Genomic DNA, 17788 nt, shown 5'->3' with positions numbered 1-17788 from the left:
TTTCTGTTTACCCGAACACTGTGACCCAAGTCTGGTCCAGCTGGTCCTCAGAGGACAGAGACTCGCCCTGACTGTAGAACGGATCCACCTGAGCTGGAGACAGGCACACCTGCTGCACACCTGCAGACAGACAGGACAGGGGGTGGAGAGGGAGTGAGTATATACTGGAGTATTGTAGTGAGTGTACAGTCTTAAACACAATGTTGGCTCTGCACACCAGCACATTGGACTGGAAATGAAAGAATCCAGATGTGCTTTCAGTGCAGACTGTCAGCTTGGAGAGGATTTACCCTGTAGGAAGTACAACCGTTTCTATATGTGCCTCCCCATCTGTAAGGGACCAAAAGTACTTGGACCATTGGCTGCTCAGCTGTTCCATGGACAGGTGTGTGTGTGTGTGTGTGTCCCTCATCCTTTCATTCACAAGGAGCAGATACCGGCTCCAGAGTTCATTTCAAGAGTGGAACTTGCATTTGGAATCTGTTGCTGTCAACTCTCAACATGAGGTCCAAAGAGCCATCATTAGGATCAAAACCAAAACAAACATTCTTACACACTAAATCCTCTTAAAGTTCAAAGTCTGCACTTAAAGCACATCTGGATTCTTTCATTTACAGTCCATTGTGCTGCTGTGCAGAGCCAACATAGTGTGTGTTGTACTGTAGTTAGTGTAGTTGTACTGTAGTTAGTGTAGTTGTACTGTAGTTAGTGTAGTTGTACTGTAGTTAGTGTAGTTGTACTGTAGTTAGTGTAGTTGTTCTGTAGTTAGTGTAGTTGTACTGTAGTTAGTGTAGTTGTACTGTAGTTAGTGTAGTTAGTGTAGTTGTACTGTAGTTAGTGTAGTTAGTGTAGTTGTTCTGTAGTTAGTGTAGTTGTACTGTAGTTAGTGTAGTTGTACTGTAGTTAGTGTAGTTAGTGTAGTTAGTGTAGTTGTACTGTCTGAAGTTTATTGTGTACCTGCTCCTGGAGTTGAAGCCTGGCGGGCAGAAAGAGGAGACTGGATCGCTGGAAATGACTGAGAGACAGGCCACGCAGAGACAGACAGGCCACGCAGAGACAGACAGGCCACACAGAGACAGACAGGCCACAAAGAGACAGACAGGCCACGCAGAGACAGACAGGCCACACAGAGACAGAGAGAGATGTCAGTTGCCAACAATATATTTGTGTTTGTCCTCGTCTGCCCGTCTCACTGTGTCTCTGAACTGACCTGTCTGTGTGCGTTCAGTGGTGTGGCGAGAGTAACTAGGTCGTCATGGATACTGCGGACAGGTGGGGCTCCACTTTTATCCTTAGGGGTGGGGACAACAGGCTGAGGGGCGGAGCCTCCTCCCCCTCCTAATGGATAAACAGTAAACACAACAGTAACAAGTATTCAGTCAACTGAAGCATTGCATTAATAACATACACGTCACATACATGATCAGTGCAGTTCTCAATATGTCCAGCAGCATCGGCCCAACTACTGTGAGGTTGGGTTTTCAAAATAAACTCCAATAAAGACTGACCAATGAACAGTAACACATTTCCATGACAACACACAACTTCAATAAGCATTGTCTCAAGAACACCCTTTATCTGACTGTGCGTCGGGCCAGCTGGCGTGAGTCCACTGCGTACCTGTGCTGTCCACGATGGGCGTGGCCAGGCTGAAGGGCCGAGGCTGTGGGCTGGCAGGGGCTGGCAAGTCCCCCATCAAGAAGCCGGGCAGGAACTGGGCACCGAGAACCGGTTTGGGGGAGGTGGGGGAGCCCAGGGTCATTGGTTCACTGCCCACTGAGACAGAAACACACCAGAGTAAACTGGAGCAGCAGGGTTTCATTATCAAAACTCACATTGGACTTCTGTCTGCTAACTTCGACTTGTTGTCAGTTTTCACTTAGTTTGATTGATGAAGTCAAATGTGTAACAATGACAAACATCTTCATCTTCATCCTCTCTCCACACAGGTCCAAGCTCTGTTATCTCTGTTATCTCTCTCTCTCTCTCACTCTCTCACTCTCACACGCACACATGTGGACTGAGACTATATAATATATAAACTCATATCCTACGTTCCCAGATGTTTGGAGTGACCCTAACCCTGACCCCTGACCCTCTACTTTCATCTCTTAACTCCATAAACATTTCTAATTGTTGAGCCGTCCATTCTGTCACATTTTCTGCAGCAGATATCTGAAATCAATCTTCTCCTGTGATTGGTGCAGATTTGTTCTGATGAAGTCACCAGATCTCTTCTTCTCTTCCCGTCACTGGACTCAAACCGTCACAACGTCTCTCTCCAATTCACGAGACTTTTCTTTGAGCTTTCATGTCGTCGCTTCTCCTTCATTCTTATTCGTCTCATTTCCGTATTTTGCTTCGTTCCTCTTCATCTTCATCTGAGCCAATGTAACGTTCACTTTTTAAAAAAGTCCAAAGTCTCTCTCTGCTGGACCTCCTCTTCCTCTTCTTCCTCCTCCTGCAGCTATTTATTATCACTTCACATTTACTGTCCTAACTTTACTTCAATCTAAACACGAGCCGTTAGCCAAAGCGTTTAGCTTATAGACAGAAAGATTACTGAGACTGGAAGATAAAGAAAACTGATTAAGACACTGAAAATAAACACAGTATTAGTAAACAGCTTTACCTTGAAGTTCCATTTTTAACGTTTTGAGAAGCAGTGAGTGAAGCTAACGCAGCTAACTACTCTTTGGGCCAAAGTACAAACAGCTAACCAGAGCTAAAAGCTAACTGTAAAGGCAGCTGGGACTTTGAAACCAAAGTGTATCAAAATGTATTTGTAAACTAACAGAAAATAATCCGGGACATCCGTCAGTAAAACTCACGACGCCACGAGAAGACCGAACATTCAAACATGGAAACACCGCTTTACTTCCGGTGTAGAACGGAAGTGACGGTTGTGTTCGTCTTCTTTCGGAATTTATGGCAAATTGTCTGGGATCTTAAGTTGAACTAGGACCGTACTGAGAAACTGAGGCAGGACTTTTAACCTGGAGGTTCAAAAGCCCTCCGGTGTGGCTGAAATAAAGCAGTTCTTTACAAAAGAATCCCCTGATGTGAAAAACGGATCTCCAGTTATCAGAAGCTTTTGGTTACAGCTGTTGCTGCTACAGGCAACGCCAGCAGTTATTACATTTGTTATTATAACCATTATTAGGACAATGACTCTTTGAGACGTGTGAGATGTGGTGCGTGTTCTTTAAGTCTTAAATCACCTTTATCTTTCAGGAAACATTAAATTATTAGATAGTAGTTTGCATAAAAACTAAATAAGCGCTCTACATAAATTGAAACTTCAAAGTGTGGCTAAAATGTTTGTATGTATTCATCCTTTTTATACCCATTTTCTCATGAACTTTATTATTAAAAGCAACCCGACTTACTCTTACGTCATTGGAATGTGGAGGCGGCCCGCGAGCTCCTTCGGGGTGAACTCACACAAACACCAGAAGTCAGAGATTGTCTTTTCAGAATAAAAGCACGAAGCCAGCAGCTCCTGATAGAAGCGCCCCTCTCAGGTTCTCATTGTGAAGGTCAAAAACGGAAACTTTACTCATATCATTCTTATAACTTGATGCCGGCTTGTAAACCGGAACCTGAACCGGATCTTCATCTGCAGAATTCTCAAACTTTCCACGCAACGCAGGTGAAATAAGACGCCGTAAGACCGTAATAAAGGTTTTATTATGTATTAGCCTTAGCTTCATCAACACAGCAGGTTTGGGCCAGTGTTCTCTGTGTTTATATCTCGGTTTGGTCCAGTATTCGTTGAGTTCTTAGCTCGGTTTGGTCCAGTGTTCTCTGTATTTATAGCTCGGTTTGGTCCAGTGTTCTCTGTGTTTATATCTCGGTTTGGTCCAGTATTCCTTGAGTTCTTAGCTCGGTTTGGTCCAGTGTTCTCTGTGTTTATTTCTGTCTGGTTGCAGGTTCCGTTTGGTTGGTTTTCGTGGCCCCCCTTGTGATGTGGTTCAGGTTAGGGTCTCGGGTTAGACCTGTGCAGAACACCCGGGTCTGCTTCCTGCTCCTGCTGGTCCTCGTGGTCCTGGTTTGTTCTGGCAGTGGAGATTACTATGAGCTGCTGAGAGTCGGCAGAGAGGCCACAACCAGAGAGATCAGACAAGCCTTCAAGAAGCTGGCTCTCACCATGCACCCTGACAAGAACCCTGTGAGTGTGTCACACACACACACACACACACACACACACACACAGTCTGAACACCCCCCTTTGTCCCTGGAACCCACTAATGTGCGGTTTAAACCCTGACCCCTACATTTCAGGGCGACCCCTCTGCCCATGAGAGCTTCCTGCAGGTGAATCGAGCCTATGAGGTTCTGAAGGATGAAGACTTGAGAAAGAAATATGACAAATATGGAGAGAAGGGATTAGATGAGCAGCAGGGCGGACGCTATGAGAGCTGGAGCTACTACCGCTACGACTTTGGTAGGTCAACACAGTGACGCCTGCACGGGTGACCTCCGTCTGCAGCTCTAATGTGCCAACCTGTCTGTCTCCAGGTATCTATGACGACGATCTGGAGATCATCACCTTAGACAGTGGGGACTTTGGTAAGTGTGATTGAGTCCCCAGATTAATGTTGACATTAAAACCAGATTGAAAATGATCTGCCCATCAAACCAGTTTGATTGGAGTCACATTACTGCGTGTGTGTGTGTGTGTGTGTGTGTGTGTGTGTGTGTGTGTGTGTGTGTGTGTGTGTGCGCGTGCGTGCGTGCGTGTGTGTCTCTTGCAGAAGCAGCAGTGGATTCTGGTGAAATCTGGTTCGTCAACTTTTATTTCCCCCGATGTTCACACTGCCACCTGCTGGCTCCTACGGTACAAACACACTGTCTCTCTCTCTCTCTCTCTGTCTGTCTGTCTGTCTCTCTCTTTCCCTCTCTCTGTCTGTCTGTCTGTCTGTCTGTCTGTCTGTCTGCCTGTCTGTCTCTCTGTCTCTCTGTCTCTCTCTCTCCCTCTCTGTCCCTCTCTGTCTCTCTCTCCCTCTGTGTCTCTCTCTCCCTCTCTGTCTCTCTCTCCCTCTCTGTCTCTCTGTCCCTCTCTGTCTCTCTCTCCCTCTCTGTCTCTCTCTCCCTCTCTGTCCCTCTCTGTCTCTCTCTCCCTCTCCCTCTCTCTCCCTCTGTATCTCTCTCTCCCTCTCTGTCTCTCTCTTCCTCTGTGTCTCTCTCTCCCTCTCTGTCTCTCTCTCCCTCTCCCTCTCTCTTCCTCTGTGTCTCTCTCTCCCTCTCTGTCTCTCTCTCCCTCTGTGTCTCTCTCTCCCTCTCTGTCTCCCTCTGTGTCTCTCTCTCCCCCTCTGTCTCTCTCTCCCTCTCTGTCTCTCTCCCTCTCTGTCTCTCTCTTCCTCTCTCTCCCTCTCTGTCTCTCTCTCTCTCCCTCTCTGTCTCTCTCTCCCTCTCTGTCTCTCTCTCTCCCTCTCTGTCTCTCTCTCCCTCTGTGTCTCTCTCTCCCTCTCTGTCTCTCTCTCCCTCTCTGTCTCTCCCTCTGTGTCTCTCTCTCCCTCTCTGTCTCTCTCTCCCTCTCTGTCTCTCTCTCCCCCTCTGTCTCTCCCTCTGTGTCTCTCTCTCCCTCTCTGTCTCTCTCTCCCTCTCTGTCTCTCTCTCCCTCTCTGTCTCTCCCTCTGTGTCTCTCTCTCCCTCTCTGTCTCTCTCTCCCTCTCTGTCTCTCTCTCTCCCTCTGTGTCTCTCTCTCCCTCTCTGTCTCTCTCTCCCTCTGTGTCTGTCTCTCCCTCTCTGTCTCTCTCTCCCTCTCTGTCTCTCTCTCCCTCTCTCTCCCTCTCTGTCTCTCTCTCTCTCCCTCTCTGTCTGTCTCGCTCTCCCTCTCTGTCTCTCTCTCCCTCTCTCTCCCTCTCTGTCTCTGTCTCCCTCTCTGTCTCTCTCTCCCTCTGTGTCTCTCTCTCCCTCTCTGTCTCTCTCTCCCTCTCTGTCTCTCTCTCCCTCTCTCTCCCTCTCTGTCTCTCTCTTCCTCTCTGTCTCTCTCTCCCTCTCTGTCTGTCTCTCTCTCCCTCTCTGTCTCTCTCTCCCTCTCTGTCTCTCTCTCCCTCTCTCTCCCTCTCTGTCTCTCTCTCCCTCTCTGTCTGTCTCTCTCTCCCTCTCTGTCTCTCTCTCCCTCTCTGTCTCTCTCTCCCTCTCTGTCTCTCTCTCCCTCTCTGTCTGTCTCTCTCTCCCTCTCTGTCTCTCTCTCCCTCTCTGTCTCTCTCTCCCTCTCTCTCCCTCTCTGTCTCTCTCTCTCTCCCTCTCTGTCTGTCTCTCTCTCCCTCTCTGTCTCTCTCTCCCTCTCTGTCTCTCCCTCTGTGTCTCTCTCTCCCTCTCTGTCTCTCTCTCCCTCTCTGTCTCTCTCTCTCCCTCTGTGTCTGTCTCTCCCTCTCTGTCTCTCTCTCCCTCTCTGTCTCTCTCCCTCTCTCTCCCTCTCTGTCTCTCTCTCTCTCCCTCTCTGTCTCTCTCTCCCTCTCTGTCTCTCTCTCCCTCTCTCTCCCTCTCTGTCTCTCTCTCTCTCCCTCTCTGTCTGTCTCTCTCTCCCTCTCTGTCTCTCTCTCCCTCTCTGTCTCTCTCTGTCTCTCTCTGTCTCTCTCTCCCTCTCTGTCTCTCTCTCCCTCTGTGTCTCTCTCTCCCTCTCTGTCTCTCTCTCCCTCTCTGTCTCTCTCTCCCTCTCTCTCCCTCTCTGTCTCTCTCTTCCTCTCTGTCTCTCTCCCTCTCTGTCTGTCTCTCTCTCCCTCTCTGTCTCTCTCTCCCTCTCTGTCTCTCTCTCCCTCTCTCTCCCTCTCTGTCTCTCTCTCCCTCTCTGTCTCTCTCTCCCTCTCTGTCTGTCTCTCTCTCCCTCTCTGTCTCTCTCTCCCTCTCTGTCTCTCTCTGTCTCTCTCTCTGCCACCTGCTGGCTCCTACGGTACAAACACACTGTCTCTCTCTCTCTCTCTCTCTGTCTGTCTGTCTGTCTCTCTCTTTCCCTCTCTCTGTCTGTCTGTCTGTCTGTCTGTCTGTCTGTCTGTCTGTCTGCCTGTCTGTCTCTCTGTCTCTATCTCTATCTCTCTCTCTCTGTCCCTCTCTGTCTCTCTCTCCCTCTCTGTCTCTCTCTCCCTCTCTGTCCCTCTCTGTCTCTCTCTCCCTCTGTGTCTCTCTCTCCCTCTCTGTCTCTCTCTCCCTCTCTGTCTCTCTGTCCCTCTCTGTCTCTCTCTCCCTCTCTGTCTCTCTCTCCCTCTCTGTCCCTCTCTGTCTCTCTCTCCCTCTCCCTCTCTCTCCCTCTGTATCTCTCTCTCCCTCTCTGTCTCTCTCTTCCTCTGTGTCTCTCTCTCCCTCTCTGTCTCTCTTTCCCTCTCCCTCTCTCTTCCTCTGTGTCTCTCTCTCCCTCTCTGTCTCTCTCTCCCTCTGTGTCTCTCTCTCCCTCTCTGTCTCCCTCTGTGTCTCTCTCTCCCCCTCTGGCTCTCTCTCCCTCTCTGTCTCTCTCCCTCTCTGTCTCTCTCTTCCTCTCTCTCCCTCTCTGTCTCTCTCTCTCCCTCTCTGTCTCTCTCTCCCTCTCTGTCTCTCTCTCTCCCTCTCTGTCTCTCTCTCCCTCTGTGTCTCTCTCTCCCTCTCTGTCTCTCTCTCCCTCTCTGTCTCTCCCTCTCTGTCTCTCTCTCCCTCTCTGTCTCTCTCTCCCTCTCTGTCTCTCTCTCCCTCTCTGTCTCTCCCTCTGTGTCTCTCTCTCCCTCTCTGTCTCTCTCTCCCTCTCTGTCTCTCTCTCCCTCTCTATCTCTCCCTCTGTGTCTCTCTCTCCCTCTCTGTCTCTCTCTCCCTCTCTGTCTCTCTCTCTCCCTCTGTGTCTCTCTCTCCCTCTCTGTCTCTCTCTCCCTCTGTGTCTGTCTCTCCCTCTCTGTCTCTCTCTCCCTCTCTGTCTCTCTCCCTCTCTCTCCCTCTCTGTCTCTCTCTCTCTCCCTCTCTGTCTGTCTCTCTCTCCCTCATTGTCTCTCTCTGTCTCTCTCTGTCTCTCTCTCCCTCTCTGTCTCTCTCTCCCTCTGTGTCTCTCTCTCCCTCTCTGTCTCTCTCTCCCTCTCTGTCTCTCTCTCCCTCTCTCTCCCTCTCTGTCTCTCTCTTCCTCTCTGTCTCTCTCCCTCTCTGTCTGTCTCTCTCTCCCTCTCTGTCTCTCTCTCCCTCTCTGTCTCTCTCTCCCTCTCTGTCTCTCTCTCCCTCTCTGTCTCTCTCTCCCTCTCTGTCTGTCTCTCTCTCCCTCTCTGTCTCTCTCTCCCTCTCTGTCTCTCTCTCCCTCTCTGTCTCTCTCTCCCTCTCTCTCCCTCTCTGTCTCTCTCTTCCTCTCTGTCTCTCTCTCCCTCTCTGTCTGTCTCTCTCTCCCTCTCTGTCTCTCTCTCCCTCTCTGTCTCTCTCTCCCTCTCTGTCTCTCTCTCCCTCTCTGTCTGTCTCTCTCTCCCTCTCTGTCTCTCTCTCCCTCTCTGTCTCTCTCTGTCTCTCTCTCTGCCACCTGTTGGCTCCTATAGTACAAACACACTAAGTTATATTTGAGATTATTTATTTAGAGGTTTCAGGAAATAAACATCAAGGTTTGTAGAAGAAAATGGGCAGAATGACTTCCTGTCAATCATTGCCTGTTGCCCATGTTGCTTTAAAGGAGGTTTTGTAATCACCCGAGTAAAATGTCTGCATTAGGACGCGAATCTAAAAAATCATGTCTGACAGTGAAGATGGACCTCAAATAACTGTCTGTCTGTCCACCTGTATCACTTTCTCTCAGTGGAGGGAGTTTGCCAAGGACATGGACGGAGTGATCCGTATTGGAGCGGTGAACTGTGGAGACAACAACCATCTGTGCCGGAGGAAGGGCGTCAACAGCTACCCGAGTCTGTTCATCTACAGGGCGGGGCAGGTCTGTTTACTGACTGTTTACTGACTGTTTAACTAGCGACGGGACAGAGGCCTGGACTATAAAGCAGCTATGTCCAATGTCACTAGCTCTGCACAGCTAGCCTGGTCCGGAGCTGCATATGTACCTGCAGGGTCCCCTTGACGTATCTTTAGGGGTTCTCCCCGTATAAGGCAGGGCCAAGCTCCTCTGACGTGAGACACGTATGACACACAAGACTGTTCCATCTCGTTCCAATAGACTCCGCCCCTTTCCTTATAGCCTGATTATAGCCTCAGTTTACACACACAGGGGCTTTGTCCACAGTCCAGGCCCCTGGTCTGTTTACCATCAGTCTGTTAAACTACAGGTCTGTTTACTGACTGTTGACATTGACTGTCTGTTGCCATAGAAACCAGAGAAGTTTCAGGGGGAGCGCTCAAAGGAGAACCTGCTGCACTTCTCCATGCAGTTCATCAGGACCTCTGTGACTCAGCTGTGGCAGGGTAAAGCCTCACTCACTCACTCAGCCCTCGTCCTGGTGCTGTTGTTTACATGTTTACATGTCTCAACTCAACTGGCTGTCTTGGCGTTGTTGCTAGGTAACCTGTTCAGTGAGATTGAGAGTGCCTTCTCTTCTGGACAGGGCTGGTTGATCACCTTCTGCTCCCACACTGGAGGTAACACACACACACACACACACACACACAGACAGAATGTTTGTCTTCTAGTTTCATAGAGGTAAACATGAAATAACCATTACACAATGTATGTCTTGGTGCACTTAAAAAACCTATAACCCTCTGTCTGTCTGTCTGTCTGTCTGTCTGTCTGTCTGTCTGTCTGTCTGTCTGTCTGTCTGTCTGTCTGTCTGTCTGTCTGTCTGTCTGTCTGTCTGTCCGTCTGTCTGTCTGTCTGTCTCTCTCTGTCATACTCTGTCTCTCTCTCTCTGTGTCTGTCTCTCCCTCTTTCTCTCAGATTGCTTGGAGCACAGTACCAGGCAGAAGCTTGCAGGCATGTTGGTAAGAGTAATGCAGCTCTGATGTACTGTGGTTTATCAGTGGCAGCATGTGTGCCAACAGTACTGCAGTATGTCTGTACTGTACATCATTCATACTGTGGGTCTCCTGAGGGGTTCAGGGACTCCTGGTGTGTGTGACACTTACGTTGCTAACAGTAAATGTGAACGTGCTCCCTCTTAGAGATCATAGCGTAGCCTTGGGAACCACAGTGCAATTGTTGTATTCAAGCAGGAGTTGTGGAAATGTAAGTTTGTGTGTTGGCATATGGGAATAATGGTGTGTGTGTGTGTGTGTGTGTGTGTGTGTGTAGGATGGTCTGGTTAAGGTGGGCTGGATGGATTGCACTGCTCAGGATCAGCTCTGTGACAGCTTCCAGGTACGTCTCAGTACTGCAGGACTCCAGTATCTGTTATTAGTAGTATTGGGTGTCATCATTTTGTTGAACCTCCAGGTGAGCAGTGGAGCCACGGCCTTCTTCCCTCCTGGAAGTTCTCTGCAGCTAGATGGCAGTGTGCTGGTAAGACTGCGTACCACCTTTGTGTTTAGATGTTAGGGTCAGGGTCAGGGTCACCCTAACCCTAACCCTAACCCTGCAGTACTTGGTGTCTGTTTGTATTGCAGTGGCTGAAGACTCTGGACATTAAAGAGATTTACACTCAGATCTTGAATCATCTGCCTGACCTGGAACTGCTGAGCAAGGACAGCTTCCAGGTACTGCACTACACATTCAAGTACACACTGAAGTACTTCTGTTGACACTGTGTGTGTGTGTGTGTGTGTGTGTGTGTGTGTGTGTGTGTATAGAAAAAACTCTCTCATCATCGCTGGTTGGTCACTTTTACATTTGGGGACAGAAGCCCTGTGTCTAACGAGTACAAGAAACTACGAGCGCTTCTCCGAAATGACCATATCCAGGTACATGCCTGTCTGTCTGTCTGCCTTTTTATTCCTTTCCATGACTCTCTCTAGCTGTCTGTCTCTCTCTTTTGTCTCTAACATGCTAGTGCAGATTTCCATCATTTGACCTGTTTTGACTCTTTGTCCCTCTCGGCCTGTCTGTCTCTCTATTTCTCACTATATTTGCCTTTGTCTGTCTGTCTCTTAAGGTTGGCTGAGGGGACTGTCTCATAGAGTCAGACTTGTGTCTGTCTGTCTCTCTCTGCCTGTCTGTCTCTCCAGGTTGGCTGAGTTGACTGTCTCATGGACTCAGACCTGTCTGTCTCTCTCTGCCTGTCTGTCTCTCCAGGTTGGCAGAGTTGACTGTCTCATGGACTCAGACTTGTGTCATTCTCTCTACATCCATAAATCTTGTGTCGCTGTCTTCAAAGGTCTTGGAGTGAACGACTTTGAGATCCACCACGGTCAGTACCTCACTTTTACTGTACTCTGTCTATCCAACCACCACTGAATGGTTTGTTTGCTTTCTGACCTGTCTGCCCTTAGGTAAGGACGTCCTTTATAACATTGTGGGATTTGCGAAGGACAGCGTTCAAGCTCATGTGACGACTCTTCGACCGGAGAACTTCCCCTCAGACAGGAAGGAACCTTGGCTCGTCGACTTCTTTGCTCCAGTAACAAAAACAGTTTGAACCTAAAGCCTGAGACACACACACACACACACACACACACACACACACACACACACACACACACACACAGACATGAACACACACATCGGCCCGGTCCAAAGCACACCAACTGAACCTGATAAATGAGTATTGGAGCAGTGCAGTTGAGGAGAGACACAGAGGAAACACAACATTCAGACAAAATCAGTATTTCCCTTTAATGAATGAAATCCTCCAATCCTTTTTGGTTCAAATAATTTTACTTCCACTAAGACAACATCATTCATTGTTCTCTCGGCCAACATTATGGTTTTGTCTTAATAACTTTACGTGCGTCCCTTGGTGTGGGTTAAGGTGAAGGTGATGAAGGATGAAGAGTCCATTTATTAACGAGCTCACTCCAAACAATCTGACTTCCTGCTTCATGTGCACATTTCTGAGTCCAGTGTGAGCTCAGCTGAGCCCCACATCAAAGTCTGAGCTCTGGTCACCTCAGAGTCGGACATATGTGGAACTCAAACACACACGCGCACACACACACACACACACACACTCAAACCCCGATCTTCACGTGCATCCTAGTAAGTAGTAGAAGTATCAATTGTGGAATTTTTCTGGAATGCTCTGGAGATCTTGAAAGTTGACACTGGTGTACCTTACTAAGCACACACTGAAGGAGGTCAGCCTGGCTTGAAAACAGGTGAGGTGAGTTGGAGCCCTGGACGCGATCAGAAGGGTCCATCGCTCCTGTGGGGCTCAGATTCAAAGAGATGACATCACAGTTACACGCCCTGAGACACACATGATTAATTCATTACGCTTCGTTTCAAGTGATTGAGCAAATAGATTTGTTTGCTGTGTTTAGTGGTGTCCTCCATGCCGAGCTTTACTTCCTGAACTGAGGAAAGCTTCAATCCAATTGGCTGGACAGATGAAGTTTGGCACACTGGACTGTACCATTCATCCTCAGCTCTGCTCTACGGTAAACACATGAAGACTGTACATCAAAACATGGTTCAGAAACGGGTTGTTGATATTCTCTCTCTCTCTCGCTCTCTCTCTCTTGTCTGATTCTCCCTCTCTCTCTCTCTCTCTCTCTCTCTCCTTGGCTCTCTCTCACACTTTGTCTCTGTCTCAGTATAATGTCCAGGCGTATCCCACCACAGTGATCTTTAACGGTTCTTCTGTATACGAGTATGAAGGTCAACATTCGGCTGATGGGATCCTGGAGTTCATTCAGGTACTAAATACAAATTGAAACAGGAGTATACCAAGATCGGTACTCCCAGTCCTGCTGGTCCCAATAACAGTGTTAGAGAGTGAAACCTGCTGGTCTACTGGGCCAACAATGCAAACACCAACACTAGACGATTAGTCCTAATGAAAAACTGTCCCTCTGCATATCTCTCTCTACCCGTCTCTCTCTCTCTCTCTCCCTGTCTCGGTCTCTATCTCTTTGTCTCTGCAGGACCTGGTGAACCCCTCTGTGGTGGTCTTGGATCCCTCCAGCTTCAGTGACAGAGTCAAAGGTAGAGCAGGCCCTTGGTGGTAATCTGGACACTTGTTAGTAAGGTTGTTAGTTTTCTAATGGTGCTTTTTTGGTGGCGGTGGTTCAGGCAGGTCTGAAGGTCTCATGTGGTTGGTGGATTTCTACGCTCCGTGGTGCGGCCCATGTCAGGCTCTGATACCGGAGTGGAGACGTATGGCCAGGGTAATGAGCACACACACAATCTCAGATGATTTAGTGTAGTACAGTAGTATTTTCAGTAACAGTTCAATGCAGTACTCGCTCAACACATGTATAAGCTTTAGAGTTCACTCAGAGCTTTAGAGTTCACTCAGAGCTTTAGAGTTCACTCAGAGCTTTAGAGTTCACTCAGAGCTTTAGAGTTGGCTCAGAGCTTTAGAGTTCACTCAGAGCTTTAGAGTTGGCTCAGAGCTTTAGAGTTCACTCAGAGCTTTAGAGTTCACTCAGAGCTTTAGAGTTGGCTCAGAGCTTTAGAGTTCACTCAGAGCTTTAGAGTTCACTCAGAGCTTTAGAGTTGGCTCAGAGCTTTAGAGTTCACTCAGAGCTTTAGAGTTCACTCAGAGCTTTAGAGTTCACTCAGAGCTTTAGAGTTCACTCAGAGCTTTAGAGTTCACTCAGAGCTTTAGAGTTCACTCAGAGCTTTAGAGTTCACTCAGAGCTTTAGAGTTGGCTCAGAGCTTTAGAGTTCACTCAGAGCTTTAGAGTTGGCTCAGAGCTTTAGCATTAACATTGAGCTGCAGCGTTAGACCTAAATGAATACTTGGTCACAATAGCGCCACCATCTGGTAACAGACTAAAACGTTGTGACTGACAGGAAGTTACTGCTGATGTCAGAGGTGATTCGGGTGTGATCATCTCTCCCAGCTCTACACACAACTCATTTATTGGTACTTTGATCAAGAGTTTGAATTTCATCTGTTGAAGACTACACATACTGTTACCATGGTGATGCTTTAATCTCCATCGTTGTTTTAAACCAACAAACTGCGCACAAACAGTAACATGTGTGTCTGTGTGTCTGTATGTCTAGCTGCTCTCAGGTCAGGTCCTGGTTGGTTCTGTAGACTGTCAGAAGTTTCAGTCCTTCTGTCAGGGTCAGAACGTGAGGGCGTACCCTGAAATTCGCCTGTACCCTGCCGACCCCCGACAAACAGACCGTTACACGTATGTACCTGTGAACCCTTAACCTAGCTTAGCACAAAGACTGGACGCAGACTGTCTCATGTCATGAGCTGTGTAGCCTACAGAGGGCAGCAGAGCAGCTCAGACTGAAGCTCATGGACGCCCATGTAATCCATGTTGTGGTCTAATCCCATGTGACGGCAGACGTTTGTCCAACGAAAGAGGCAGGAAACATGTGTGCACATTCTCATTGGTATTAGAATGGTTTGAACAAAAAAAACTCAATTATATAATCAATCTAAATATGTGAATCATGCAACTTTTCACATTCTTATAAATGAAACAAAGATAAAAAGCTACTAGAACTTTGTGTTTATGAAGTTTATGATGTTAAACCTGAAAGTTTTGATTTAATCTGAGCCTGAAAACAAAACTAAAGAGCTTCAATCAACTTCTGTTCTGTCATAGATAAATACATGTGTGTGTGTTTTTATCTGAAGCATGGAGACGCAGTGTGGGATTATTTTAACCTGTCTGTCTGTCTGTCTGTCTGTCTGTCTATCTGTCTCTCAGGACTTATAACGGTTGGCACAGAGATGCTCATTCACTGAGGGTGTGGGCACTGAGGTGAGACATGCAGCCTGTCTGTCTGCTCTCATCTTAATTCTTACACAAACACACACACACATGCACACAAGTCATATTATATTTGATAACATAATAATAATAATAATAATAATATGAAGGAATGTATTTATCTCAAACTAAATACATTTCCCCACAAATTATTTACAACACAATTTTATACACTGTGTTTGTGTCTGTGAATGTGTGTGTGTGTGTGTGTAGCTCCATGCCCAGGCTCTCGGTGGATTTGTCTCCTGCCTCCTTCTCCTCTCTGGTCCTGGGGGGCCCCCAGCACTGGGTGGTGGACTTCTATGCCCCCTGGTGTGGACCTTGTCAACACTTTGCACCGGAGTTTGAGCTGCTGGCCCGGGTAAGACACACAAACCCTGACCTGAAAACCTTTGACCCCATAGCCCCCAGGAGAGGACATTCAGAACCTGCTGACCTTGACCCTGACCTTGACCCTGGGCCCTTGTCTGTGTTATTGATTGACAGATGATTAAAGGTGAGGTTTCAGCAGGGAAGGTGGATTGTCAGGCGCACTATCAGACCTGTCAATCAGCAGGAATCACTGCCTACCCCACAGTCAGATTCTACCCACACATTGGAACCAGGAGGGTGAGCACACACACATACACACATACATAGATATATACACACACGTATACACACGTATACACACACCTTATTTCCATCCCCATACTCTCCTGACCTCTCAGTATTGTGTGTGTGTGTGTGTGTGTGTGTGTGTGTGTGTGTGTGTGTGTGTGTGTGTGTGTGTGTGTGTGTTTTAACAGCATGGACATAGCGGGGAACCCATCAACAGCCGGGACGCTAATGTGATTGCAGATATAATCAGACAGAGACTACAGCAGCTGTCACCACGGTTACATAACAACCTGAAGGTAGGAGCGTGTAATCCCACAGAATAACAGTAACACAATGCTGCTGTAACTGAAGCCGGCGAGTAACCTGCTGGAAACGCCACAACAACAAGCACACAAACGTCCTGCTGACTGCAGTCAGTACGGAGCAAACTTCACCACAACAACAACATGAAGGAGCTACTTTATTATGATTCAGGCCATGAGGGTCATCACTCCGAGCTCTAACAAACTATAGACTTTAGACTTTGTGCCTTATTGAGCACCTTGAAACTATCTTCACACCTTAGCAACCACCTACATACAACATATTTACATCTGGGTCACCACTTAGCCACTTCCATGTAAACTGGGCAGGTCCATTGTAGCATGTGGCTAATCTGTCATCTATTTACAACACAGGCACCGTTATCTTCTTACATACTGACTACTTTACTTGTTTTCCCTTTTATCTTCATATTTGTCTTGTTTGTTGCCTGTGCAGCATTTTGTGCCATCTTCTTCTTCTTATTGTTAAAAATAATAACACACTAGAAACCGCCCACATGAACAATCAATAAATGAACAAACAATGTAAGAAAGCCTCAGTATTCCAGCTTTTGTATTCAAGCAGGCAGTGAACGTTTGTGGCCACAGGGTGGCACCCCAGTCATGTAATGGCAGTGTGAGTCCAGTCAGTAGAGCTATTTTCACTCCTCACATTGTTTACATAGAAAAAATAAACAAAATATCTTGATTTTTAATGTAGATTTTTGAAGTTTATGGGAGTTTAATCAAAGTCCTAACAAACTAACAAAGTGTCTCTTTCTGGCAGGATGAACTCTGATTCGACTGGAGGGAGGGACATCAAGTCCGACTACTTCAACACAAGACAACACACTCCTTGATAAGACAGACAGACAGACAGACAGACAGACAGACAAACAGATGGATTCCGTCATGACTTAACTTGTTTTTATTTGATTTTAATTTGTCTCCACTTTATGTATTTACTCTATGAAGTAAAACTGTGGGCCACACACACACACACACACACACACACACACACACACACACACACACACACGTAATATGGTTGGGAATAAAAGGTAAAGATTCATGAAAATCAAAGTGATTTCCTGTGGTTCCTAAACCTCTCTGTCTCACCACCTCTCTGTCTCACCCCCTCTAATTTTCCCTCTGTCTCTCTCTCTTGTTGATGCAGTGTGTGTGTGTGTGTGTGTGTGTGTGTGTGTGTGTGTCAGCTCACTTCTTGTGTTTTCTCAGCTGCACTTTTCCATGAGAAGAACAAAAGTTTTCATGGATTTACTGCAATCACTCCCCCACACACACACTGACACTCACGCACTCATACACACACACACACACACACACACACACACACACACGTTAACTCGCACACCATCTCTCTCTCTTCATACAGGAGGAAAACGGCTGTTCAAAACAAACCTGACACTGTGAGCCCTCAGTTTTGGGTGTCATAACTCCTTTTCCCTCTGGGGTCAAAATGACCCTGCGGCACAAAGTGGTGCAATGGGGTCAATGTCACACCTTACTGCTATCAAACACATCTTTGATATTGGATGTTTGATGTGTGTGGTCAAGCAAGGGTTATGACCCTAACCCTAACCCTCACAACAAGAGGTGTTGGGGCATTTCACATTTGAGTCTGAGAGAGACAGGCAGCACAAAATGATGCAGAAGCACTGTACTGCACAGAAGAGAGAGAGACAGACGGGGAGAGAGAGACAGACAGGGAAGAGACAGACGGTGGGAGAGAGAGAGACACAGACAGACGGAGAGAGAGACAGAGAAGCCACGTTTCCATTTAGTTTTGTTTTGCTAATTCTAATGTTGCAAATGTAAAATCTATTTTTGAAAACACTCACATTTTGAGAAATAAGTGATTGTTTACTTGAGACTTTTACAGATTTAATTCCCAAAATGGAATAAAATCTAAAAGTGTTTTATGACTTAAACCTGTGACCTGTTTTAAATAAACAACATGAGGATTTCATTATAAACGACGATTCATCCTCCGCTTGATGCGACGTCTCACACCTCTGAAGCCACTTCGCTCTGATCCAGTCTCCCAGCATGCATTGGGACAAGAAAGGGTTTGCTATTCAATCATTCTGTCTTTTTGTTGAAGTTTTGCTGTTTCACGTGAGTTGAAAGAGGGGAGTCGCAGT

At 47.3% G+C, this 17788-nt stretch overlaps 2 protein-coding genes across 4 annotated transcripts in view; one reads left to right on the top strand and one right to left on the bottom strand.

The window, feature by feature from the left end:
* The window catches only part of nup35 (nucleoporin 35), a 4881-nt gene extending 1448 nt beyond the window's left edge, over nucleotides 1-3433 (bottom strand). Inside the window, exons 1-5 of one of the 2 annotated variants that reach the window (XM_076168094.1) lie at nucleotides 3390-3433; nucleotides 1621-1776; nucleotides 1211-1338; nucleotides 958-1015; nucleotides 12-120 (exon numbers count right to left, since the gene is read on the bottom strand). In XM_076168094.1, the coding sequence (XP_076024209.1) occupies nucleotides 12-120; nucleotides 958-1015; nucleotides 1211-1338; nucleotides 1621-1776; nucleotide 3390 (452 nt within the window). In that variant the 5' untranslated portion in view covers nucleotides 3391-3433. Of the gene's footprint in view, nucleotides 1-11; nucleotides 121-957; nucleotides 1016-1210; nucleotides 1339-1620; nucleotides 1777-2632; nucleotides 2900-3389 lie in introns of those variants that run through there. The other variant, XM_076168093.1, reaches the window with a different exon arrangement.
* A 140-nt stretch (nucleotides 3434-3573) lies between these two features.
* Nucleotides 3574-16699, top strand: dnajc10 (DnaJ (Hsp40) homolog, subfamily C, member 10). Of its 2 annotated transcripts, none has more exons than XM_076168091.1 (25): nucleotides 3574-3652; nucleotides 3933-4171; nucleotides 4285-4447; nucleotides 4522-4572; nucleotides 4758-4840; nucleotides 8738-8869; nucleotides 9258-9351; nucleotides 9448-9525; nucleotides 9824-9867; nucleotides 10178-10243; nucleotides 10319-10384; nucleotides 10489-10578; nucleotides 10672-10782; nucleotides 11114-11228; nucleotides 11311-11438; nucleotides 12301-12417; nucleotides 12574-12675; nucleotides 12904-12964; nucleotides 13052-13146; nucleotides 13994-14127; nucleotides 14659-14712; nucleotides 14935-15082; nucleotides 15208-15330; nucleotides 15510-15617; nucleotides 16411-16699. In XM_076168091.1, the coding sequence occupies exons 2-25, from the start codon at nucleotides 3968-3970 to the stop codon at nucleotides 16420-16422; spliced, it is 2379 nt and encodes a 792-aa protein (XP_076024206.1). In that variant the 5' UTR covers nucleotides 3574-3652; nucleotides 3933-3967; the 3' UTR covers nucleotides 16423-16699. The 2 variants fall into 2 exon arrangements, with proteins under 2 accessions (XP_076024206.1, XP_076024207.1); XM_076168092.1 differs by having other exon boundaries at nucleotides 3583-3667.
* The last annotated feature ends 1089 nt before the right edge of the window (nucleotides 16700-17788 follow it).

Source organism: Genypterus blacodes, unplaced genomic scaffold (genome assembly GCF_046128005.1).
Source record: "Genypterus blacodes isolate CSIRO-AG114 ecotype Tasmania unplaced genomic scaffold, CSIRO-AGI_Gbla_v1 ptg000187l_1, whole genome shotgun sequence".
Taxonomy (NCBI): domain Eukaryota; kingdom Metazoa; phylum Chordata; class Actinopteri; order Ophidiiformes; family Ophidiidae; genus Genypterus; species Genypterus blacodes.
The sequence above is the reverse complement of the archived record's forward strand: the minus strand, read 5'-3'. Positions and strand labels throughout refer to the sequence as shown.